A 27381-nucleotide genomic window follows, 5' to 3' on the forward strand; every position below is an offset into this window, starting at 1 on the left:
CAGGGTACCTTTGTTATTTAGCTTTACTCTTTAGAGGAGCATTGTTGTCAGGCTGTGGCGGCGTGTCTTGAGGGGAAAATGTTACACTGCGACACAAAACTCACACATGATGATGTCTCTACCCACTAACTGCAAGCCATTAGTCCCCAAATGTCAGCTCTGCTAATTCTGGTAATACTGAGGGTGGTAGTAGCTCACTCTATATGGAGTTGGGTTAGGAACCGGAGGGTTGCGGGTTTAAGTCCCTGTATGGGCCAAAGTACGGAGTGTGGACTGGTAGCTGGAGAGATGCCAGTTCACCTCCTGCCTTTTTATTATAATTACATAAATAAAGGCATTATTCTTTTTCTTTAAAGTTACATCAGCAGAGCTTACCATGAGTCGGACTATGCAGACATGTGGATTTGGCAGCTGAATAAACACTTATAAACAGCTTAATTTCTAATGTGGGTCAGTCAAATGTATAATACAGTGTGCTTGGGAGTAGAGAAAGAAAACAGTTAACCAGAACGAGACGCTGAAAGATGGCCTGATGCCAGCCCACATCAGTCCTCCTCCCACAGGGGTCACAGCTCTGTATCATCTGCAGCTGGCAACCTCTCCTCCACAAAACACTAACAATTCTCTGAAATCCCTTGTATGTTCAATCAGATCAGAGACTCTGAAGTAATGGCTCAGAGACACACTCCTCCGCTTTCATTGCTCTGTCCCGTACAAGCGGGAGCATGTGCTGCTGGGAGCAGGTCTTATTCAAAGCACTGTATAGTAATACGAGTACATTTTCAGCATTGATGGCTCCAGCAAAGCCATGTATGTGCTGCATGCTTCACATTCAGATGTGCAGGACTGCCTAAAGATACACTAATCTGAAATAACAACATGAGGATATTAGAACAAAACATTTAATACCGACCGGGCTTGTAAGTAAGCCTTGAGGAAAATATTAAATGGACTGCTTTTATATGGGACTTTACTAGTCCTAACGAGTACTGAAAGCGTTTTTACATATTACAGGAACCATTCACCATTCACACACATTCATAAACTGTGGCTAAGGCTGTCATACAAGGTGCCACCTGCTCATCAGATAAACACTTTTACACTCTGATGGCACAGCATCGGGGGGAACTCAGGGTTTAGTGTCTTGCCCAAGGACACTTCGACATTATAGGCCTATTGTTAATTCTTTGTTTTTTATTAAGGTCAAGAATAATGTCCACAGTCAATTTAAATACAGCTGACGTATTAAATGATGATAAGTGACAAATGTTTTCAGTCACACATTTTTGGTTTTTGGAGTTAATTTGGCTAACGTGTTAGCTAGTGGTTGTCTCTTTACACCCACGAGCAATTTGGATTGTAGAAAAAGATCAAGTCATATTCAGGATTTCAGAACTCTTGCATATCTAATTTCTTTGCCAAAATGTATCACATAAGACACGTCAAGTCTCCACCAAAGTTAACATGTTTTATCCACAACACTAATAAACAGACTGGTTTACCAGTAAGCTCTGAAAGCGCGCTGTGCTCCGCCAGGTGCTTCCTGTAAAGAGTCTTCAGAACTTTGGCGCTGCCGAATCTCTTAAAGCGCGTCTTCACATCAGTGTAGAACCACTCCAGTGACTGTGTCTTCAACAACCTGAGAGAGACACAATCAGACCAGCAATTTAAAAAATACACTCAATATGTATCTCATTTTGATCTTTGTCAACATTTTTGATAAGTTTCATACCAATACAGCACCCTGAATGAAATAATCTCACAATAACAGATGTCAAACGCTGCATGTTTTGTTTTATTGGTAATATTATATGCTAATGATACAGTTCCGGGTATTAAACTGCTGTAACTGTCCATTCCACTTCCTCCTAAATATGAAATGTTAACACCAGCTGATAAACGGTGCAGAAATATTAACTAACACATTATTTAGTTAGTTTATGGATTATGATAGCAGTGAGATAGTATGAAGGATACTTGGCATAAGTGTAACCTATATAAAAAAATTGGGCTGGCAGAGAGTAGTAAAACAGAAGTAATTTAATACAGTTTATGTCATACACACTGAACAACCCAGACTCCTAAATATGATGTTATTGATACATAAATCTGTTTAAAAAGAAATGCCACTGAACATGAATTACATTTCTAAAGATCTGGAATATAGTAGTCACGGTCATTGTGACTGCTTTTAAAATGTATTGTACTTGCTTTATTTTTGAAGCTTTGTTTATTGCACTGGATTGTGTTGGTTTTGTTCAAAATCACTTTACCCTCTAACCTTCTCTAATCATTTAAAGAAAATATACAGCATATATTAAACTATTTAAGAATGTAGGCCTATATAATTTATGTTCTACATGTTTTAAAAATATATAGCATGGCATCTCATCAATTACAGTAGTAGTGTTATTGTAGAAAGTAAAACAATCTATAATATAAACCTAATGTAATTAGTTTGGTTACAATATCACCTGTCTTTATATCTTGTTAGGTTATAATATTACCCGTCTTTATAGCTCGGGTTCAGCAGGGTGGCAAGTGCATATAGGGGTTCATCTTCCACAGTGTCGAAGCGTTTGTTGACAGCTTGAAGCAGGTTTTTTTTCATTGTCTTGATGCCAGTATCTGCATTGCCTTCTTCAGCCAGGATGCGTTTGAGGATGGTGACAGCTGGAATGACTTTGGCAGTGGAGGCAGTCGATAAGCTTACTTTCCTTGTTAACTCTTCAAATGGTTCTAGAACAATGCTCGTTTTTTCTAGCAAAGCCCACTGGTTAGAGATCAGTCTACTGGGCAGGTCATGGTCAAAATATAAGCACAAAGGACTGTGGTGTGTGAGGTTTTTAGCTTGAAGCATTGCACCGTGTGGTATACAGCTCGTGTCTAACCAGTAGACAGTTAAACTTAAAAGCAACATTAGACACACAACAGTGCTCCAAATATATCTGTAGTGAACTTCATTGTCTTTACATCTTGAATCTCCTTTGAGATGAGTTGGCACACTTTTTTTGTACAGTTCTGGGGTGCGGTCTTGGATAAATACTTGCGTGATGGAAGAGAGTACCTTGGCTCTAAGTATTCCAGTAGGCCACGGAAGCCCTCATCTTTAACATCTTACATTGGTTGAGCATGAAAAACAATGAAACTTTCTGTGTTATTACCAATGCTTTCAAGCTTTACATCGGAAACTTTTTGCGTCGTTGAAGTGCATCTGCCAAAGTTAGTTGTCGGGCTGTACTGTCTCCTGCTCCTTTGGTTTTGTTGAGCTGCAGGAATTCAGCATGCTCCCTAGCATGGTGCTTTTGGAGGTGCTTGATTAAATTGGTAGTATTGTACTTTGCAGTACTACCACCACCCCTCAAAACATTAACTTTGCAAATATTGCAAACAGCCGACAAACTATTTGGCGTGGCAAGAGTGAAATATCTCCACACAGCCAACCCTTTGGCTCGCTCCATGTTGCCTAACGGTTAACTCAACTCTTCCAGCATCTGACACACGTGCTGCTGACAAATGACGTAGGATGTGCTGCGACTGAGACAACAAAAAATACTGGATTGGCCCATGGATCTGTTAATTTTTCCGATCCATCAATATCGGGGCGGACACCCGATCTCAATATCGGATCGGTGCATCCCTAGTTGTAACCCCCCCATCCCCCCTGCAAATTACACCTACGCACGTTTAATGAGTTGCCATCTGCACCAGCAGAGTGAAGGGAGCTGAGTGAGTGTGTGGATGGTGAGTATGTTGACAGGAGGTGACAAAAAGTCTCAAAGTGTGAACCATCTTAAGGTAACTCCTGCAGTCTGTGGTCTTGTCTCATCATGCAGACAAGTGGAGAAAACTGTCAGTGAGGCTTAACTCAGCTCTCCTGCCACATCTGTCTTTCTGATTAAAAATAACTCATGCCTTCATGACAGCTGAGATGGAAGTAAAAAATATTATGGCTTTCTTTCAGAGAAGTTACTGGACAGCTTTAGACATTTCCAGGGAGGTAATTACTTGTTTTTTAAAGTACAAAATCACTGAATTTAAGTCATGAAACTTTTATTTAATTGTGAGAAGGTTCAGCAGTCAGAAGTGAATTTTGAAGTTTTAATTGCACCTACTGTATGCGTTATAGTGATAATTGTCTGTCCAGGGTGTACTCCCTTTTCTGCCCAATGCATGTTGGGACATCTGCAGCCACACATGATGAATGCATATATTGTAAATATATAAATTATGACATTTTATTTTTTCGTATTGTCAAAAAAATCCCATGAAACCAACACTGAATTTATCTTACTAACACACTCCATTGTTGTCCAAAAACTATTAAAACCCATCAGTGAACTACACTTTTGCACTTGCATTGCAATGTTACTTCATTACCAATAATAATGGTCATTGTAGTTTATTCTTAGTCAGTCTGGCGTACATGATCCTGCTGCTGTAAATACACACTAAATCACCAAATACACCGATGGAAATAGTTACAAAGAAATGTACTGTATATATAATTACATATATACATACAATTATAATAACACTTCCCGTCTTAAAGTAAGTGCTGATGATTGAACGATTTTGGTGTCTCCCCCTCTCATTGAAGCGCTCAGAAAACGTTTAGCTCCAGACGTGGTTAGGAACTACGTATTTTCTATTATAGCCCAGGCTTAAGACACATTTAGAATCACACCAATCGTATCCTTTAAAAGCAAACGTCAACTCTGTAAAACTTTAACAAAAATAATATTTATCACTTCATATTTTCTAATTCATCCAATAGGTTTAGCCATTAAGTAAACAAGACATTTTTTTCTTAGCTTAAAGCAAAGTTTAATAGTTAGTGGTGCGTAGTCTCTGTCGCCTCCTTGAGGAATTGCAACACTGTCAGCACATCCACATGACACAAGCCTTTCGTGATCACTCCACACAGTTGCTAGTAGCCAAGGAGGACACGGAGGATTAAAAAAATATGATGGACTATTCAGGTAACTGTGTACACTCGAGCTTCTGAGAGCGAAAGTTGCCGGATGACACCATTTCTGAACATAGTTATACAGACAAATATATAGAGAGTTTTGTGGAGCTGATAGTATTAATTAGCTTTGTAGCCATTCATTTAGCAATGGCTTAAATGTAAAAGACATGTATTAATATCAAAGACCCGCACTAAGACTTTAAGCTTAACATCACCACATTTTGATATGACACACCACCGCTAAATGGAAATTCAGTAAACCTCTAAATGGTGCATCCAAAGTCTTTCTGTGAAATTAAAATGGAGAAGCTTCATGCAACACTTCACAAAAAAGGACCTTTTTGATAAAAGAAAAGGAGAAAGTTGAAAATGTTGTTGCTTTATATCTTTGAATAACATAGTGAATCTCCTTTTCTCCATCATGTTGCGTTAAACTGAGTGCAATTGGTTCAGCCAGTGGACCACTTTATCTTGTTCTGTATCTAAGTGACTATGTTGTGAGTCATAAATCCATCTCCCAAGCAGCTGAGTAAGACTTTAACAACCTTTGATGTCACTGTGTCATGTACCACGCACGCACGCACGCTCGACCTTACCTGCTCTTCTGGCAGGCGGAGCAGAGCCAGGCTTTGTCCTGCTTGTTGTAGACCCGGCAGGCCTTGCAGACGTTGTAGTGGCAGTCGTGGCACTGGCGCTTTGTGTTGAGCAGGAAGGTGAAAGGCGAGCAGCAGCGGATGCAGCAGCGCTGGTTAAAGCATCTCTGCCGTGACAGCAGGACGCAGCGACTGCCCTCCTCATCCAGCTCCAGCTTCAGTTCACTGTAGGGATGAGGGGAGAGAGAGAGTGTGGATGGAGGGAGGATAGTGAAAACAGGACTGTGGTGTGTGTGTGTGTGTGTGTGTGTGTGTGTGTGGTGTGTGTGTGTGTGTGTGGTGTGTGTGTGTGTGTGTGTGTGTGTTTTGTGTGTGTGTGTGTGTGTGTTGTGATAAAAAACAGAAAAATGTATAAATTACATATATAAGTCTGGGTATATGTGTGATAAGAATATATAATTCCTCTCTGCGGGTTTACTGAGTCAAATAGGATGATCATCACAATGAGGACATAGACAGAAACACACAGCCAGTCACACTGATCCTCTACATCCTTAATGAAAATGGAGCAGAAATTAAAGTGGTTTCACAAAGTCGCTCATTTTAATAATTTTCTAAATGTCATTTAAAAAGGTCAATTATTGAAAAAAAAACAGCAATATCTCCCTTAACGTACATTATTTATTGCAAGTTGGTGAAATGCCGTCAGAGCTCATGTAAAGGTTAAAGCAAGAGGATGTGCTGAATAATACATCACTGTGTCCTCAACAGCAGCAGCAGTTCTTCAGCCTATATGTAGAGTATCATAAACATTTATTGTTTGAGAAAACTGTCCACAAGGTCCTTTTAGTGGTGGATCTGGAGCCTTCTATCATATGACTGTTTGCCCAGTTGTTATGGAATAATATATGATCAAATTTCTTTTTTGAGCATGTTAAGGACTTCTCTTTCATGGTAGTTACAAAGTTTTAGCTTTATTTTCAGATATGTTAGAGAGTGTGAGTCACATGTTTTTTGATCACAAAATAACTTATGTGATGTAAAGTGCACAAATAAAAATACTAAAATACAAATGTCCCTTAGACTTTGGTTCATTGAATGCAGAACTTTTACTTAATGCATTGAGGTATTGTCTGAGTACTTCTTCCACCACTGGATTTACAAGTAGACTAATACTAAGTTTACAAATATTATCTAATAAAAGTTTTTTGTAATAAGAAAATATTTTGATTCACTGAAAAGAATCAAGTAAACAACAAATATCAAGTTTGTTTTTGACATTTCTAGTTTCATTAGTAGTTTCCCTGCATGTCACTTGCAAAGAAATACAACTGGAAAGGATCCACAAACACACACAAAGTCACATACACTACATCTCACACAGATGCAAACATGTCAGACAGGGGCTAAAGACATCACAGCAGGAAAACAAGATGAATGAATGCAGAAAAGAGACAGATGGTAAAAGTAGTTAGAAGAAAACAAAAATCATTATTTTCACATAAGGACAGCATGAGCATGAGCCAGGACTGAATCATTTATAGGTGATTACTGCTGGAGACTGATGAAGTCTGACAACACGAAACAGCAGCACGAAGAGAGAAAAAAAGAGCAACTTGGATTTATTTCATTCCATTTAAGTTTTAAATGTCTAAAACACAAAATGAAATTCCTCATTGTCTTGTTATCAAGCTCTTGTGTAGACTGTATCACTTGAGGGAAGTTTGCTTCCTGATATTGTTTTAAAGAAAACATGGTGTATGGAAAAAAGAAGCTGGATAAATAAAAACAAAAGAAAATACATCAAAGTGGCTGTAATACACATCTGCTCATTGCAAAAGGGTGAATCTGTAATTATGAAATATATATATATATATATAAAAAAGACACCAGCATTATTGCTTAAAAATATGATCTGACCAATTGATTACCATTATCAAAATTGTTCCAGATTACATTTTTTCTGACAAATCTATTATTTGTCTCAGCTCTGCAGTACACATTATAAGACTTAAAAGTCCTTTTTGAAAACCACATTTCTTGATCTTGAGGTCACATTTTCCAAACTCTAAATATTTAACAGTGTCCCTGAGATGCCTGTCTGACAGAGAGAACGCTGCCCTCTCACAACAGCAGCACACACCGTTACTGAAGATCCATGGAAGGTATAAATAACAGAGGCAGACCCCCCCCCCAGTCAGACAGTCACAGTAAGGTATTCACAGCACGATAGTACAGTAACATTCGGAAATATACGTGAACACATGTAAACACACCTCAACAGTGGAAGACGCAACAACATCAATCATCATCTCTCTCTTTCATCTGAATACTTCAGACACATGAAATATATATGCTGATCAGCTCACTCTGTACAGTATCTGTAGAGCAGCTCTGTCCTCACACACCCTCGTCTAAAGAAGCCTTCTAGCTTCGGGCATAAAACGAGAACAAACAAGGAGAGGCTTTTGCTCTGTCAGCTGCAATAATCCTCACAAAAAGTCTGTTTCTTGGCGACAAGATGATGTGACGTCCACCAACTTGTGTTCGCGGTTGTGTGGTTTGTTTATTTTTCTTTTGTTTGATGACTTCAATGGGGATTTTTTTTTTTCTTTTAGGAAGAATATTGTCAGGTGAAAATGTCATGAAGATATGAAAGGGAGGAGAGAGCAGGAAAGACATGCAGCAATGTGTTGCAGGTTGGAAACACTGCGGTAAGGACTGGGCCTTCGTACATGGAGCGCACGCTCAACCAAGTGAGCTACCAGGACGCCTCAAGACAAGAACTGTGTTTCAATGAAAGAAGACTGCTTGCAGAGAATAAAGAATTAAATTGTTTGTTTGATGACTGGTGGCTAAGATTATTTTGGCCAGACATCCACCTCTGTGTTTTGTTTTGTTGATCAGTTTAATCCTATTACCATTTTTGTAACAACATGTTTTAATCCTTGTAAAAGTATTTATATAAGGGGTTTTCTCCAATTCTTTCAAGAATTAATTTGTATATTGTATCAGAAATGGGACTGAGATTCAGTAACATTATTTACCACAGTATTATGTATTGAGGCTGCTGCAAGTAAATAACTTTACTTCCAATTTTATGAATAGGCCGTATAAGTTTATTACTAATTCAAAAATGAAATGGCAACCCCCCCAAAAAAACACCACAATTACAAGTAGTAAATATGATACTGAAGACATGTTTATGTGTAAACTACGTATATAATAAATATGTCAAATTAATGTGACTTTACTTACTCAAAAATATTTGTATTATTTTATGATTTTTATGGGTTGGACTGGACTGGTGACAGTCACAAAAATAATACTATGAGACAAAAAGACTTTTGAAAGGTAAATTCTGAAATAAAAAATTCTTTTATAAAAAAATTTGAATCCAATCAAACCCACTGTGAAAAAAAAAATGATAATGAGGTTGCTTTATCATGCGGATTTTAATCCGCTTGTTTGCATACAAAAAAACAACCTATGATACGCTTACTTTTATCCTTATTTACTGTACGTAATTTGATGTTGGTCATTTTAGACTTCCACAGAGTACTTTACACACATTAATTGATAAGTAATGTCTAGAGTCTTAATTGATTCAGGAAACATCTCTTCACTCGTTTTCTGTTTCAGTGATGTTTTCACCTTCCTGCAAAACAAACAACTTCATTTCCGTAGACTTCCTTTCTCAATCAGCTGAGATTACCATCCAGGATAAGGCTCTGCGTGCGGGCGTGCGTGCATGCGCTGTGTGTGTGGACATGTGGTACTATTGCCAACAATCCCCAAATCATCAGGTGCAGTGGCAGTGACCCGGCTCCTGTGGTTTTTTCCTGAGAACTTGTTTTTTCTGCTGAAAGACTTAAGACGAAACACTTCTGACGTTTTTACCACATTGATTTTACCACAATTTATGACTAATTCATATAGCTAGTCAGCTGCTGAATCTAGTAGACATTTCCAGAATCCAACAAATTGTTTTTTAGGAACACTACAAAGCTTATACTGTATAGACTGAGTTTAAATTGTATTATGTACACTGAAACTGATTAATTCCAATAAAACAACACACCCTACCATCACAAAAGGTTTTAACATTCAGTTTTTTATAGAGCTGTTGATTCTGTAGATTGTGGTGCTGTTAGCGTTTCCAGGTCTTCCACATCTGTCCTCTCAGAGACATGGAAACCTTTTACATAAGGATACGTAAGTAGGTAAAAAATTAAGAGTAAAGACTCTGACCATAGAAACATTTTAATGCGACATGTAGGTTTTTTGCTGTGTACTGTGTGAGTCATGTTGCGCTTGATAATGTTTTCGGATTCTGATAAAGACTAGCACCATAGTCCTATTTGTACTGAATATACACATAAATATATTCTTAATCTCAATCTTTGCACATAAAAAACAGGGTGGACAAAATCTAAAAAAAAACATATCTCTGTAAAACACTGTTTAGTTCAACTGCACCACAAACTACATGCACCCAAATGATCAGACAGGTGAATGAAACTAGAAACGCAAGTAGTATCTCTGTGAATACATGCTTTCCTCTGCGTGTAACTACAACCTTTGACTTATTTTAGAAATAAGAACTAACTCCTGTTCTTTCTTCACAACCTATACAGCATTACAATCTTTTGGATAACGTTACATGCAAATTTGACCAAATCCTTCCAGTTAAAAGGGTCACCAAACTCATTTAGAGCTAGATTTACGCAATAAAAAAGTTATTTTACCACAGAGCATTATTGAGGCATCTGGCATCTGTCTGGCATTGGCATCTGTCACTACAACAAATGTCACCTTATATGGTTATCCTTGTTTCCTTTGTTAACTGTGAACGGGATTTCTCAACAATGAACAAGGTAATAGCAATACATTGAAATTTCCAATATTCATGCATTTTCTATTGATGATAATTAGCATTTTGCTTTATCTTCAGGTGAAAACAGACCCCAGGAACCAACTTCAAGCTTGCCTAAGGATCTCCATCAATGGACCCTGTCCTGAGGCCTTCCCTTTTGATAGGGCATTAGATTTTCTTTTAGCAAGCCTTGCAAAATCAGGTGCTCTGACAAAAGTTGCAGACTTTGCAGCAAGTAGGCTGTTTATATTAAATTTAGTATAGGGTGTGACATTTGTATAGGGTGTTAAATGTGTGAATTTTTGGTTGGGCGTGTTGATTTTGTGAAAGTGTGTAATATTTAACATAATAAAGGTTTTTGTAACGAATTATTAACACTACCACAAATTGCTTTCTAATCTGTGGGAAACACTGACCTTGTTCTGTGAATTACAGCCATTTACTGTATCTTGCATGTGTTGTCCAATTTCTTATCTTTTGATTGGGTCCCCTGATGGTTGAGAGGTTTGTCTGCTTATGTAAGATACCCAGGGAACAATGTTGCGTGAGGGACTAAAGCATGAGGACCAAGTAATAGAGTGACGAGGAAATGACATAATCATGTTATTTTAACCAAATAATTTCCTGCTATTATGTACCTCTCTCTCTCTCTCTCAGGTCGCTATGAACCAGAGGCTCAGTTCAAAACCACCCAATTAGCATTATTCTGACTTTGTGTTTATACATGTTGTGTTTGGGCCCTGAAGACTGGGTAGATGTTTTGAGGAAGCCAATCTCACTGCAACAGGAAAGGGTGGTCACTTCCTGTCCAATGTAGAGAGGGAGGATGGGACACAACATCTCAAATGCACAGTGAACCCCACACAATGTGAACGTATACTGCATATTCAATTACAAACAAAATGAACGTGGCTGAAATCAACAATGTATCAAATGACAATGTGATAAACATCGCATATAGTGATAAACTTAGAGAATTATCACCTGAATCTGCAGCCCCCCACAGCTTTACAGAATTTTTTTTTTTTTTATCAAGTTTCAGCTTATTATTTAGCCGTTTCTCCATAAGTTTACTGTTTTGGTTTGTCTCTCACACGACTCCACAGGAATGATAAAGTTGATGCAGTTGCAGCTGCTCTTAAGTTGCCAAAGAAAAACCATTGTTGCAGGTTTAGAATGCCAACAAAAGTTTACACTTTAAACCTTGGCAAGTATTTTTCTTTTTTTTATGACAGTGGAGGCAGCGCCTCAATCTTAAAACATTAGTACAATATACAATATTGTTAGCTAACAAATTTCTATTGACGCATCCAGCAGATACTGAACCACATTCATGTGGAGTTGTTTGTGTCCACCTGATGAATATAAGTCCAGTATTTACTCTAATTAACTTATTTCTACTAACTCAGGGAAATACCTGTCTCATTAGCTGCTAAATGCTCCATTATGTTTACCAGCTTGTGTCTAACTCTGTCTCTCTGCTTTTTGGTGCTGAACAGGTAGTGTACCTTGGCTTTTTGGGGTATTTTTATAAAAATAAAAAAAACAGCTGCCTGCTTCTGCTCAACACAACAAAGTGCAGTGAAACTGAACCAAAGCAGTAAAATTGAGGGCTGACTAAAAGACTCTAAAATGTTCTACAGAGCTGAGAGGACTAAACTAGAACCTGAGCCGCATTCTGCATTGGAAATCTTCTGATGTTGTGCAGCATGTATCTACACTATCAGGTTCCTAGCAGTCCTGGTGGGGACTACCACAGAGATGTCAATGGTGATATATTAATATATTAATTCTTTTGTACTTTTAAGTTGACGCAGGATGTTTACTTGTGGTTGTCTGAATACTTCCTCCACCACTGACCCTAAGTAGTAAATATACACCTGCTTGTTTTATGTGTTAAAAGTCTCCATGGAGGTCAGAACTAACCTGAGGCGTTCCTCCTCCTTCTTGCGTAGCCTCATGTCCCTTTGCACCACCTGCAGCACATGCTCCGCCTCATTGTCCGTTAGCCCCGACAGATCTAACTTCCTGCCCATCGCTGACACACCTCTGGCTGCCACTCAACCCCTCGGACCAATCAGTCAGCTTGTTGTTATCATCTATAAAAGAGAAAAATATGCATCAAGAAAACCAAACACCAATCTGAAAAAAACAAATAAGTGCACAGAGCAGTGTAAATTATCAGTGGTGGAAAGAATACTTACTCAAGGAATTTACTTAAGTACAATTGTTTTGTACTTGTACTTTACTTAAGTAATTTAATTTTTGCTCTTTCTACTCTACTACCACACTTTATGATTTAATACCATTACTTTGCAGATTTAGAATAATCAAACAAAATATAATCAACAAATATATGATGATTTATTATTATGGATGAAGATAAGACTATTGATTAAAGTCAAGGTTTTATTGGTGAAGTTCACAAGCAACGCAGCAGTTTATATAATCAAAATTGAAGCCCCAACTTTAACAGGTGCAACATCAGTGTAGAAAAATGTAACGCATAAAATTTAAAAGTTAAATGCAGAGAGTAAAAGTAAATTAGGGTAAAGTAAAAGATCTGATTACTTCTTCTACCACTGTTAATAATGGTTAATGATGATGAACAATACAAATACATGATGCATGTACTCATGTGCTTCGAGGTGTGTAAAATCACTTTGAATTATGCATTGTTATATAAATAAACTCAATCATTTAAATATCTTCTGTGTAGACAGATATTTTACCTGCTTATAAGTGTTATTAACAGGGATATGAATTGGTGTATTCCATCAGTTACTGGCTGTGGGATTTCACCTGCTGTGGATGTGACTAGTTCAACGACACCACAAACTACATCCTATAAAAAGAAGTCATCACCTCTCTGAAACAGTTTCAACAAAAACTGAACATTATCAACATCATGAAGGTCGGATGTCTAGTTGTCTTGTGTATTCAACTGCATTAGTTTTAGCTGGGTGTACTTAATATACTGGCAACTGAATGTGAGTTCTCTTATCATGAACTAAACCTTTAAAAAAAAAAGTATTTAACTGCTGTAGACCTTTGTAAGGCAGTACAGGTATTTAACATTTTTGTTGAATAATTAAACATGAATATGTGTCTGCTGTTTGACAGTGAATTAAAATTAGGGCTGCACAATTAATCACAATTTTATTGAAAACGCAATATCCAAATCACAGAGGGGCGGAATATTTGTTAGGTGAAACATGTGGGGTGGCAGTGGCTCAGTCCGTAGGGAGTTGGTTCTGGAACAGGACATAGGTCCTGACCTGTTGTGTGTGTGTGTGTGTGTGTGTGTGTGTGTGTGTGTGTGTGTGTGTGTGGTGTGTGTGTGTGTGTGTGTGTGGTGTGTGTGTGTGTGTGGTGTGTGTGTGTGTATTTGATTGCCACCAAATTTTCAGTGAGTCATCAATGGATCAAGCTTATCACTATTGTAAAAGCATGTCCATATCTCACTTACTTTTCAAGTTATTGACCAATGACCTTCGAAAGGGGCGTGGCTCTGGACATAAATGAACACAAATTAGCAACAGTAAGGCCAATCATCACAAAACTCACAGGGTATGTTCAGAAAAGTGCCCCATAGACGTATATCCGGACAGTTTAATATACATGAGCCACTAGGGGGCACTACAAGCACAAGATAGGTGAGTGGCTTTACACACATTTACTATAAATCACATATTCACTGTCCAATCATCACAAATCTCTTAAGATATGTACTCATAACTTTTAAAAGTTGTTTTTATAAAGTTTCATTCAAATTGAACACCAGGGGGCGCTATAAAATGCAAACAAACTGCAGGTGATAAAGCACAAATTAGGCTGTAAATTACTAAATGTTTGTCCAATCAACACAAAACTTCCAGCAAATGTCTACATGATGCCCTCACACATACGGAGCTGGACTAAGCTATATAGCACACTGAATTGAAAATATATTTTTTGACAAATCAGTTGTAGGCCTTTTAAACGAAGTGCACTGTTTGTCCAATCGTTACAAAGCGTGCAGGATATGTTTTACAACGACGTTGGACCACATGTGTGAGATTACTTGCGGCTATATATATATATATATATATATATATATATAATATATATATATATATATATATATTATATATATATATATATATATATATATTAAGATTTAATCTTTAAGATTTAATCTTAGTCAATGAAAATGAGAATATTGATACACATATGATCATTTATTTCAATATTGTAAATCATACTGTAATCGCAATATCAGTCAAAATAATCACAATTAAATATTTTCCTCATATTGTGCAGCCCTTATTAAAATATCCTCATCTGTAGCATTAACGCTAACCTAAAAAAAACTCCTGGTTGACGTTAGAGTAGGCTACAGAACTGGGTCCACAAGAACTTAAAACAATCCACTTACACAAGTAAAGCAGGGGTATTAACACAGAGCAGGATTTGGGGGTTCTGCATTAGCATTCCTGAGGATGAAATCTCTCTCTGTCACACATAACGTTGAGGCCAACCCCAACCTGACAGCAGAGCAAGGTGTCTCCAGTGAATCCCTGTGGATGTGGAGTTCAGCAGTAGAGGAGAGCTGTTTAAGATTAATTTAATTGCCAACATGCCAGTCCAAGCAAAACTAATGTCTTAATATTAACCATACGTACGTTATGCACTTTTAATGCATTGGATTTTGGAATAAATACCAGAATGAAAGGACACTTTCCTCATGAGTGATCATCACAGACACAATTTATAATCAAATATTCTAGTGATAATGATATTAGTGCAGGCTGCTGATATAACATTCATTTTAGCTACTATTTTATATCTTGCTCATATATATATATATATATATATAATCACACAAAATTCATAAAAACTCACCGATCTCTGAGTCTGTTGTTCTGGCTGGGGGACACTGCCACCGGGGTACCTTCACGGCCACACTGAGAGGGGGGTACACGATAACCGTTTACTCCTCGTGGGAATGCCTCTGTGAGCTGTCGCCAAAAGAAATATTAAAATATAAAGTCTCCGAGACGCTTTCACAATCTTTTGTCTTTCTTTGGTGAAGGAGAAGTTTCACCGCTGCAGGTCTGATCCGTGCAGCCTGTCCCGGATTCTGAGAGAAAAACAGGATAAAGCCTGAACCGGGTGTTTCTCTGCTGGGAACAAGGAATTAGACCACAACAACAAGTGTGAGAGAAAATGATTAGCCCAATACTATAGGCCTACTTAAAGCCGGATTCGGATTATGAGTGAGGAGAATGTACCTTTAAGGAGACTCCTAACGGAACAACGTTGAATTTCTGGGACATTTATGTACGTGTGTGCAATATTTAATTTAAATTTTATTTAATTATTTATAGTTGTCACTGTATTAGAATAACTTCCATAAGTAACTGTAAGAATGTCACACATGAACACAAGTAGACTCACATGCCGAGTAGGCCTATTTGAGGATACAATTGCATCGTTCAATGCTTTAGAGGAGTCTGGAGAAAGCTGCAGTCTGATTGGATAAGGAGGAGCAGGTGTGCACGTAGGACTGACAAAGACAAAAAACGTTGCTAGCAACTAGCAGCCAGGTGGAGAATTACAATTTGAACTTACGAGGAAAGTTAGTCATGTAAATATAGTGGTGGAATGTAACTAAGTAGTAGGCTACATCTACTTTTTTACTTATACTCTACTACCTTTCAGAGGGAGATATTGTACTACACTACATGTATTTGACTGCTGCCTATAGTTATTAATTTTACTATATTTATATTATTTATAAACATTTTATATATACATACATACATATATACATACACACTGTTATGCATATTATATGTATACTGTACTGACAAAAATAAATACATATTTAAAACAAATAAAGTTGATAAAAGAATACATATGATTACTTGATAGTCTAATAGCCTGCAGGGCTTGGGTATTTTTGTCATTACAAGGACTATAGGAGGAAGTGCTCTTTCTGTGGTTTGTCTGTGCTGATCTAGATGATAAGAATGAGTCTATGAGCAATGTCTTTTTTTTATTTCTGGTCCCTCACTGTGCCCAGATAATCTGCTACTATTGCCTGTTCATTTTGTCCAATGGTTGATAATAAATGTTTCTTTCTCTTTGATTTTAATTTTGGGCCCCTGAACACAGACATGTGGGCCCTTGATCCCTCCTGCACAGCAGCAAGACATTCAGATACAAAATGACTATAAATGACACAACAGTTGTTTTTTTCATTTCTTTGTGTTTGCTTTGCATCTTTTTTGAATAACTTTTAGTCCTCTTGTGTGACATGCTAGGTAACACCTGCATTGTCCTACTGGCATTACAACTGGTCCCTGGGCGACGGACTATGGCCGTCCACTGCCCCTAAATAGTTAGGATGTGCTAAATGCAGAAGATACAGTCCTTGTATATGTCAAAATGTCCTTGGCAAATAAAGAATTTGTTTATTTTAGACAGATAGCACAGAATTGCCAGACATGAAAAAGCACTCATTCTGGTTAGTTCAATTTCTTGTCGGTTGATTTCAAAAAAGTGGTGTGTGTGTGTGTGTGTGTGTGTGTGTGTGTGTGTGTGTGTGTGTGTGTGTGTGTGTGTGTGTGTGTGTGTGTGTGTGTGTGTGTGTGTTTGAGAATTCATTTTTTTGGTATTTCCTCATTTCAGTGGTAACCTACTTCTTCATTATTTCACATCAGAAGTGGGTGTTTATTTCGAAACTGCTTGTAATGGTAATGTTAGCACATATTCTTTCATTTACCTCTTGTTCTATAGGTATGTTGACATTTTGATATACTGTGCATCTAACAAACAGGCATATCAAACATAAACTTTAATGGACGTATACAATCTGTCAGAAACAGATATTGATATTGAATTTGAACATGGGAGCTGCCCAGTACAACACTGGAAATCCTCAAAGAGGTGTGATGTTCAGACAATCAAAAGGTCTAAACTATAATACTGTACATCTATATTGTAACATGTTCTCCGTATTAAAACTAAATGTATATGTTCAAACGTTCACATTGGCCAGATAAAAAATGTTTTGTTATTATTTCTTATTATAATTTAATTTTTAAATGAATGCATGATGTTGATGTTGCATGATGTTGCATGATGCATGATGTGTCATCCCGGTATTATGCTCAAAAGCTAAATTATGTGTTTGTGCCGTGCCAACTGAGGCTTATATTCCCTGTTTTATGTTGCAGAGTTGATGAAATATGGTATTTCCTTTTTCTAAAAACACCATTAACATACATTGTACATTGGAAAGGATTGGTGTGGTATCCTTTTATGTAGCTTCCTCTTTGTCCACATGCAAGTGATTGGCTATTAGTGAGCATATACATAGACCTGCATGTTTCAAACTCTTTAGTTCACCAGTCATGGACAGAAGTGTGCTGCTGGTGCTGTGGTGTCTGCAGGCTGTCCTGCTCATCACAGCCTTCACTTCTACTGATGCAGCCGCTCTGGTGACAGATGATCCTCTGCGTTTGTATCCGGTAAGAAGTGTCATTAACTGCAAGGAATTTTTCTTGTGTTGTAAGAAGGTCCTTGATTCACATATAATAAGAGAGAGAAAGAGAGAGAGAGAGAGAGAGAGAGAGAGAGAGGCAAACAATATTATTTTTGGTTCTGTTCAAATTAGCAGAAATGCTATCATAAATTATCTGATTCATGTGACAAATTCAACAAGTAGGCCTATGGTGAAACAAAGAAGGTGGTCCTTCGTGTATAATAATGCTTTGTTTATTCTCATTTTGTCATAGAAAGAAACTGCAGGAAAAGAAGTAAAGTCCAATATTCTGGTCAGAAGAAGCTGTTTAAGGAGACCAGGAGCATGTGGCATATTACATGTTAAAAAAGCAAAAAGCACGACAACATGATGGAAACAGCCAATTTTACTCAAACAACAGATGTTCAAAACAAGCTTTTCCAGCACTGCCAAGCTTGGAGGGGTGTAACTGCATGTACTGTACGTTTTAGTGCTTTTGAAATGTGCAGTAATTCATTCACAGTACAAATTGTCAATTAACAAAATAAAAAAATATTTCAAATCAGAGCTCTTGTGTTTTTCTGCCAAGCTCACAGCTCTTGTTGGTAAACATAATAGGGTATGCTCACGCCTCAGTTTATTTCCTCAGCTGTGTTTTGTAAATTTTGTTGATGTCATCCAGTTTCTGCTTCAGGCTAAACCAAAATGTTCCTGTATTTTACCACCACACTGTAAAAAATAATTGTTGTAGTATCAATAACGTCACCCATTGGTTTGTAGACTGTTTTGAAGCCAGGAGTTTACATTGTGGCCGTTGCCATCTTGGTATTTCGGAGCCAGTTGTGAGTAACCATATTTGAACAAAGAGGCGGAGCTGGGGAGGATGACACTGTTAAGCCAGTGTCATCTATGGTTTCAATGGCGCTATGCTAAGCTAAACGATAATGAGGGGAAGTTGCCAATTGCTTAGTCTCTTTAATGAATGACATTTAGCCACACCTGTTGAAAATCACCTCCTTTATAATCTATTTTAAAAGAAATGGGACGTTAATTTACAAAGATTGAAGAAGAATTGAAAGTAGCGATTGTAGAGTTGAACTTGTTAGGAAAATGTTTATTGAGATTAAAAATCAAGTGAGAAGTAGGGTGATTTTCTCATAGACTCTTGTATAGAACTGGACTTCTTTTTGGGGCCAGTGGAGTCGCTCCCAACTGGAAATAATACAGAATGAAGGTTTAAGGCACTTCTGCATCACTGCTTCAGTCTTCTGGCCCAGATGTTGCAGCTTAGTTATGCTATAGCTTGTGAATCTATATTGACTTTTTGTTTATATTGCTGATCAGACGGGGCTACAGATGTTTCCTATCATTCATTTTAAACGTTCATAAAGTCTTTAGCTGCTAATCTAATTTCTTAAGTTTTAACAGTGCAACAATATTTAGTGAATGACTAGATTCAAACTAGGTAGTAGATAAATGGATTTACAGTCCAGCTGTATTTTTATTACATACCTTTCCCTTTTTAAGCCACAAAATGAGTTTTTTTTCTGATCAGGTTGATGAGTAGGTCTCAACGGTCTTTGGGTCTACGGTATAAACCCTTCAGTGCAAGCTAGGTTGGTTTCATCAAATATTTCAACACAGTATTGTCTAACCCAGAGGTTGTAAAATATCATGAGCTTTATCTGACCGGAAGCACCAAAGTAAAGTTAGAGTTCTCTGTAAACCTGCTGGCATGATATGATCACGAAATTTCCAAGGAGGGACCACAGGAAGGAAGCAGATATATCAGTTAAACATGGTTAAATTACACACAGTAAACCCTCTTAATTGTTTTCACTTTCTCCATAAATAAGTTGTTGGTTGGCAGTGAGTATATAAAGACGTGTGTTTAACAGCTGTTTCAAACTCTTCAGTCATGGACAGATGTGTGCTGCTGGTCCTGTTGGGTCTGCAGGTTTTCCTGCTCATTGCATCCTCTACTTCTACTAAAACAGCCGCTCTGGTTACAGATCCTCAACAACTGCCTCCTTCTCCGGTAAGAAGATCCGCTGACTGGGAAAGGCTTCTGGTATTGTCACACTGTCCTCATTGATAATTGTTTTCTCTCACAGTCAGGTCAAAATATTAAACGCGCATGAAGCTTGCTAAATTAGACCAAAATTGGTTTCAGGTGGAAGCCTGCATAATACAATGGAAATATTCTATACATACGGCTATACAATATAAAACAAATGTGCTAATAAACGTAAATGCTGCCTGGATTATGTTCACCCTGCAGTGTTTGTTTTGATGAAGTAAAGCCCAACACTTATCCACCCCACTGTTCTCTGTTTTGTTAAAGTACAAGTATATATACCGTACTAATAAATATATTTTTACAAAATATTTTTTAGGTGTATTATTGTTTAAAATTAAACCTGAGACTGATTTCATTGCAATATTGACACTATCACCCCATTTCCAATTTTTTGCCATGTTACGCAGTAACATTACTGTACCTTGTAATTATTAAATACTTAGTTACTTAAAAAATACTTCTAGTGTAATTTGTCTGTAAGTCTCTTTTAATAATAACTTGTTACCCCTTTATTCCCTAACGTCTTCCATGTATTTACATATTTGTCCCAGTATAAGTAGCCTACCCAATTTTTTATTGAGAACCCACATCTACACAATATTCACACTGTGTGGGCTGTAATTTTAATTTTAATTTTAAGATTTTGATCTATTTGAATTAACAATTAGTAGCTCATCAGTTTGTTTAGAGTTGACAATTGCAATTTGTTATAGGTGGGAAGTAGAAATGACCGCAGCAGTGGATTTGGAAACAGACGTGCAAGACATGCCAGGTGTAGGGGGAGACCAGGAGCATGTGGACTGATGGGAGTTCTGGGGGTAAGACCAAACCTGTTTAACCCTCTATTGCATGTTGTTGCCATATGGCAACAAATTCTTTTTCTTAGTGTTTTTCACAATAAACCATGTAAAATGCATGTTTTTTGTTTAATTGTGTAAATAGGTCTTTTATTTTGAAGTTGTACCCATTTGATGACTTCACATACCCCAGAATCCTGTCCCCCCCCTTTTCTGGACATGTGCCACACTAAGGCTCACGCTCCAGGATGAGCCAAAATGTGGTTGTTTTTCTCAATTTTAGAAGCATTTCTTTGAAGAAAAAAAAATTCAACTGTTATCTGGAATAAGTCAACTTTAATTTTTCATCATTTAAACCAGTTAAATTTTGTATTTTTCTGTAAAAGGCTAAAATTAATTTGTGCCATATGGCAACATTATGCAAATATTGAGTGAATGTGTACATTTTGCCTAATGGGCTCAATTGAATTACTATAACTTTAGGCTACTCGAACACTATGTTTGCAATTAATTATAGTATTTTCAAAGAAAAACATAAAATGATTTATATTATGTATTTCAGCATTTGTAATTAATATATTTTCTAAATTATTAATTACACACTAATGTAATGAATTGCTCACCAATAAAAGAGTTATTCCAAAGGAAATCATGTTGGCGCACTCAAATTATCGGTGTGTCCAATGACATTTATTGTCAATATACCCTTCTGGTTTAAATATGGAGTTCCTAAAGGAAGATTATGTATCAGAAATATGTTTTCAGTGGCCATATAGTTCAGTAATTGTAAGTTTAGTCAGTGGTTGTACTTATTTCGCCCCTAATCAAGTACATTGTATCGTGTGTCTTCTTTCAGGTGTAACATGACAGACTTATTGCAGGGTTATTATTAATAATTATCAAAAACTACAATTAAAACTAAACTAATTTGACTGTAACACATTGGGCTATACAGTAGATACATATAAGTTGAATTGTTTGGTAATTATTTCAATAAAAGCATGTTTTTAAAGAAATAATGGATTTTTTAGCACTTTCCACGAATGCGCGTTGTTGCCATATGGCAACAAATTACCAACTACCCCCCCTTCAATTTAAAAAAAAAAATTCTTTGCAATTGCATTATTTAAGCATCCTGGAGTAATAAAAAACACATCAAGACATTTTACCATGTTTAAAAAATAATTCATGCAATAGAGGGTTATGCAGATTGATTCCTTTCTATTTTCACAACTAGGTTGCTAAATCTTTCAGAATCTGCATCTCAATAAACAGTGGCAAAAGATCATCACTGTCAGAACATTTTAATTTTGCTCATAATTGAATGGCTGAACAAGTTGTATTAGTTCTGAAAACCTCTGGGTTGTTAATCGTTAATTCAGAAATATAATTATTTGAAGTGTTCTCCTGAAATTGTATTATTAATTCTCTATTACAGCCCCCTCCTCGTCCACCTCTTCCCACCAGGTAAGACATTATTCCTCATGTGAACACACATATTTACCCAGCATGAGTAAATATACATTAAAACAGTAAAGAGAGAGAAAGATAATATGTGCTATAAATCAGCAGGGTTTTGAAAGCATAGCAACAGGATTTAATGGGGATTGGGCTTAGTAAATGTCAGTTGAGGAGTCATTTCTTGTAACTTCTTTCTTTGTGTCTCACTCCTCTTTGTGCAGACCAGAGGAATTCTTTCAGTGATTGATAGTGCGCTTATTGAGCTACTTCCAAGGAAACTTACTCCGGTGATCATGCTACAGCTGCATCCCACTAATCTAATTGATTTTGTTTCAAAAAGCATGTTAGGGGAAATTGTTTAAAGCAAAATCTCAAATGCTAAATGCTATTATTAAAAGCTGAAAGGTCATTAGTAAGAGTGTGGAATAAGTTTCGACTTGTTTCCCCTTCAAAGTATAATAACAATAAATGTGTTTTTAAATTAAAAAAAATGAAAGAAAAAAATTGGGTTTACTTTGTTCTTTGTTTTTCCCAGTGGTCTTTAACAAAGATACAACGCTTCCCTAAAATGTGAAAAAATTTCATTTTAATTTTAGCCCCGAATTCTCTTTTAGTGACTTTTACATGAAAACTAACAATAGCCCAAACATTTGGAGAAACATAAAAAAATAAATAAAAAATGGTATAAAAGTGCCTTACACCAGTATTATTTTAAATTCAAACACAACAGAAGATAAAAGCCTGGTTAAACTTAAATATCAAAATTCAGGCATTTACAGTAGTAGACACAAAGAGAAGGTTGTCGCATCTGCAATTTAATCGTTGGAGTCATGGCATAATAAAGCTCTCATGAATGATAATATATACGGTTGACACTAATATGAATCTACAACCAGGACAGGTTTATAATCTCAGACAACCCCCACGAACTCACAGCGTGTTTTTTTTTACACTTTAGATTTTTAACAATAAGATAATACAGGCTAGCCGTTTCCCAACATTCAGTCTTTATGTTTAGCTAAGCTAACCGGCTGTAGGCATGGAGCTTTCCCAAAGGACTCGCATTGTGTTTAGGTGTGAATGTCAAATAGGTTTCTGAGAAAGAAAATAAAACTAAACGTAGTTAAACCATTTCTAATGTGTGTGTGTGGGGGGGGTAAATGGATAGAAAGTCTGCAAATTTAACTACAATTAATGTAAATTACAGTATAAGGAGTTAACAGTTCTTCCTTACTTTCTCTCTCTCCCTCTATAACCAGTAGTGTTTTGGTGGTATACTAGTACAATATGCCAGCACCATGTTTCCAGTTGAATACAAACTGGCAGACCTGAGCAATTCCCTCCAATCAACTCAACTCCAGATATCATCTGCACAAATAATTTTCTGCTAAAAGGTTGCATATGTCATCTATTTTTAATGTAATTTTCAAAGACAAAAAGTGGTTACGGGAGAAATACATTTCTATCATAGTGCTTGTGAATGTCAACGGATTTATTATGTTCATGGTATAGGGTTTGCTTGACACTGTATTCATCTCTTAAAATGAGAAATAGTTGCCTTTGCTCTATCCTTAACAAGTTTATAAATCAGTTATCAATTAAAGAAGCAGATTAGGACGTTTGGGGATCGTCAGATTAAAGAAATAGTTAGTTATATAAATATGCTTATGCACATAAACTTGCAGTATCTAGCATCACCTACCAGCACTCCTAAAGCTCACATATGTAAACTTTATATCTCCTTTCATCCATGAAAAGTGTAAGTGTACAATTTGCTGTTTTACGGGGGTTATGTAGGCTATGACTATTTCTTGGCTGGGAGCAGTGACGTCATGGAGGTTCTGCTGGCTGATCAGAGCCAATAAATAGTCGAGTACATAACATCCAGTGTAAAGACAAACAACAACATATAATGTGTTAATTAGCGAGTGTGGTAGGTGGATTTTGTTACCTTTGGACCAAGCGCTAGCTGTTTCCTTTAGTTTTGTAGTCTTTAGCCTAAGCTAACCTTTTGCTGGCTGTAGCCGTGGATTTACTGTAGAAAAGATAGTGGTTTCAATTTTCTCATCCAACTAAGAAAATGTATAATTGCAAAACAAATACAAACATGTTGCATAATGTATATAGTTTAGTTGTTTTCAACAACAAAGACTTGATTAAACGGTTTAATGTCATTTAAATAAATGTAGTAGATCTAACAAAAAGGATTTAGGTCTTTAGGGATATTAAAATAATACAAAAAGAGGCAATCTACTTTTTATGATCTGACATTCAGAGTGCTGCATAATGTGACCTCAAGATGGAGCCATTTGGCCTTTTTTCTTTTTACAGAAGTAGTTTCCTTTGTGTGCTTCATTGCAAAGTAATGTGGTTGGTGTAAAAGTCTACATGGAGGTTAGGATCTCTTCAGCTGCCATCATCACAGTGCTTTTACGTAAGACTGTCTTTCTGACAAACACAGAAGAAGCTTTTCTACAAACAGACACCATTCCCCTCATTTACACTGAGAGGTGCCCTGTACTGAGCACAACATGTTAGTGGCACTGGAAGTCACAAAGAAGCGCTAGAGCAACTCAGTTTCTTTGCTCGCTGCTAAATGCACATTTGATCCACTCAAAATCCGATTTTTCCATACCACACTGCTAGCGTTTTATTAAGGATGTTTCAAAAGTATTTCCCTTTTTCAGATGTAAAGAATGAACATGGCACTAACTTATATGCAAATATGTATATATTTTCCTTATGTTCAAATCTTCCCTTATAACAGTAAATTAGACATTGAAGAAGTTCATCAGGTGAAAAAGAGAACCAATTTTCATGTGACAATGGGCGAAAATGAAAAAGAATACAACAACATGACCTACAGACAAACAGTGATCAACCAGGAGAGAGGTGGGTAGGATTTTTTGGAGTTGTGTTTCTGGCCAGCAAACAGCAGACAGACTCCAGTTGAACATAGTTAGCTAAAGAACAAGATAATACATGAAAATGCCCAAGACTTCAGGGGAAAAATACAAAATAACAATTCAATGGATAAATGCAATGATTGAAAGAAGCAGAGATATCAGTCACATAAACAAAGTCAAGGTTAAATCGGATTTTCTAATAGTGTGTACAGGTGGATGTGCTTGTGAATGGGTTATTTTGCATTTTGACAGTGTTTCCTCATAGGATGATTTATGTCAATTATCAAACCTGTTGTTCAGGCTGAGCATCAAAAGACAAAGATTTAGTTCCAATTGGGTGGGCAAGTCAAGGTGTGGGGTGATTGTGCAAATTTCCCATGCTTGAAACTTCCATGGAAATTTTCCAGAGGATATGAAACAGAAGGAAGCTGAGATTTCAGGGCGGGAATGCTGCATGTGCACACACCCTTTTAACTGCCTCCCATGTTCATATGGAAATGATTATCAGCAGTGACTATACAAAGACCTGTGTGTTTCAAACTCTTCACTTCATCAGCCATGTACAAAAGTGTGCTACTGGTCCTGTTGTGTGTGCAGGTTTTCCTGCTCATCACATCCTTTACTTCTACTGATGCAGCCGCTCTGGTGACAGATGATCAACAACAACAACAGTTTCCTAATCTGGTAAGAAGATTCATGCAGGAGCTGTAAAGTCTTTGATTCAAATTGTGTTTTTTCGCAGGACTGTTTAAATCTAAATGTCAAACACATTGCCGCAAGCAAGCTGTGAAACATGAGGATTTTTTGGTTTGTATCGGCATTTTGGAGTCACAGCACAGATGTATACCAGTGACTTTGAATAAAATACATTACAGATGTAGACCACAAAAGCATGTCTAATTACTCCTGACTATGTTGTAGTTGGAGGGAGTAAGTGTACATCACAGCGAAAGGAGAGGAGGAGCACTCAACTGCAGGTTGAGGCCGGGTGCATGTTCAATCCTTGGAAAGGTAAAACAAAATTTCCTTGATTTTATAGTTTTTTTTATTTTTATTTACAATTTAAAGCTAAATATTCCCAGAATGTACATTTAAAAAAACAATAGATACTCGTCACTGAAGAGGCTGATACCAGTCGGTGAGTTTGTTTTGTGTTGATTGCATCGCTGATATCAGTTTATCATTTGTTTGTTCTGTCACAGATTAAACCCGATGATGAAGACACAAAGGTATTTAATGCAAATTAGTGGAAAAGAATAATACAAACAAATAAGCAGTCTGAGTCTGTAATATTAGGGTGTCCTATGCAGCTGTTGGTGTTGCCTTCAGGCACAACACCCGCGGACAGAAAACAGAGCAGGCCAAGCTGATATACTGTTGTTTTATTATCTTTGAGCTGTTTGAGATTCTCTTTATTCTTTGTTTACAGATTCCAAATACCCCGAATCCTCAATTGTTGACTGTGGACAAAACAATGTAAATGTGCTTCATGTTTTTAATTTAATCAACCACTAGATTAATTAATTGATTGACTTGCACAGAATTATGTAATTGCTGCATTAGACACATTTTGAGATGTTTTTTTGTTTTTTTTGTTTTTTTACTCTGTGACTTTTCTCCTTTTTATGTCTGGGATGAAATCGAACAAGCCAGACTAAAGAACTGAAGACAGTGATGTGACATGTGAAAACCTGCATCTTCTCTTCAAGAAAGCTATTCTCTTTCGCTTTGCCATGTGGTGACAATAATCAATCATCGCATGAACTTTTCATTGACTGGAAAGTCTTTATATCCCATGCCAATTTGATAACAGCTCCTAAAAGCTACATTAAAGGTCAAAACTTCTCCTTAGTCCTGTGATGAAAAAGTACCAGCAAGCCATGAAATATAACATGAATCAATGTTACTGCATCATATAAAAAAAACATGTTTTTTGCTAATAGCTATTTTTGTTAGAGTTAATTCCCTACAGTTATTTTTTTTTTACTCTAATTGTTAGTGGTGTTCAACTGTATGTGCTCCTTAGCAATTTTACACATCAAATAAAAACTGGAAAAGGTTTTGCCAACTTTTGAACTGCTGATTGTGTGTTTCCTGCAGGGTAATTCAGCCATTATTACCGTAAATCATATCGGAGGCTAAATTTGAAGAAGAACCACATCGCTAAATTCATAGCTTTGTTAAAA

General features: G+C 36.8%; 1 protein-coding gene across 1 annotated transcript in view; it reads right to left on the reverse strand.

Annotated features, from left to right (window-relative positions):
- The window catches only part of myripa (myosin VIIA and Rab interacting protein a), a 37637-nt gene extending 22010 nt beyond the window's left edge, over positions 1 to 15627 (reverse strand). The window contains exons 1-5 of the mRNA XM_032531830.1: positions 15326 to 15627; positions 14859 to 15000; positions 12368 to 12540; positions 5569 to 5790; positions 1503 to 1639 (exon numbers count right to left, since the gene is read on the reverse strand). Of these exons, the coding sequence (XP_032387721.1) occupies positions 1503 to 1639; positions 5569 to 5790; positions 12368 to 12477 (469 nt within the window). The 5' untranslated portion in view covers positions 12478 to 12540; positions 14859 to 15000; positions 15326 to 15627. The remainder of the gene's footprint in view (positions 1 to 1502; positions 1640 to 5568; positions 5791 to 12367; positions 12541 to 14858; positions 15001 to 15325) is intronic.
- Positions 15628 to 27381: the final 11754 nt, after the last annotated feature.

The sequence above is a fragment of the Etheostoma spectabile genome, chromosome 12 (genome assembly GCF_008692095.1).
Source record: "Etheostoma spectabile isolate EspeVRDwgs_2016 chromosome 12, UIUC_Espe_1.0, whole genome shotgun sequence".
In the NCBI taxonomy this organism is placed as follows: Eukaryota; Metazoa; Chordata; class Actinopteri; order Perciformes; family Percidae; genus Etheostoma; species Etheostoma spectabile.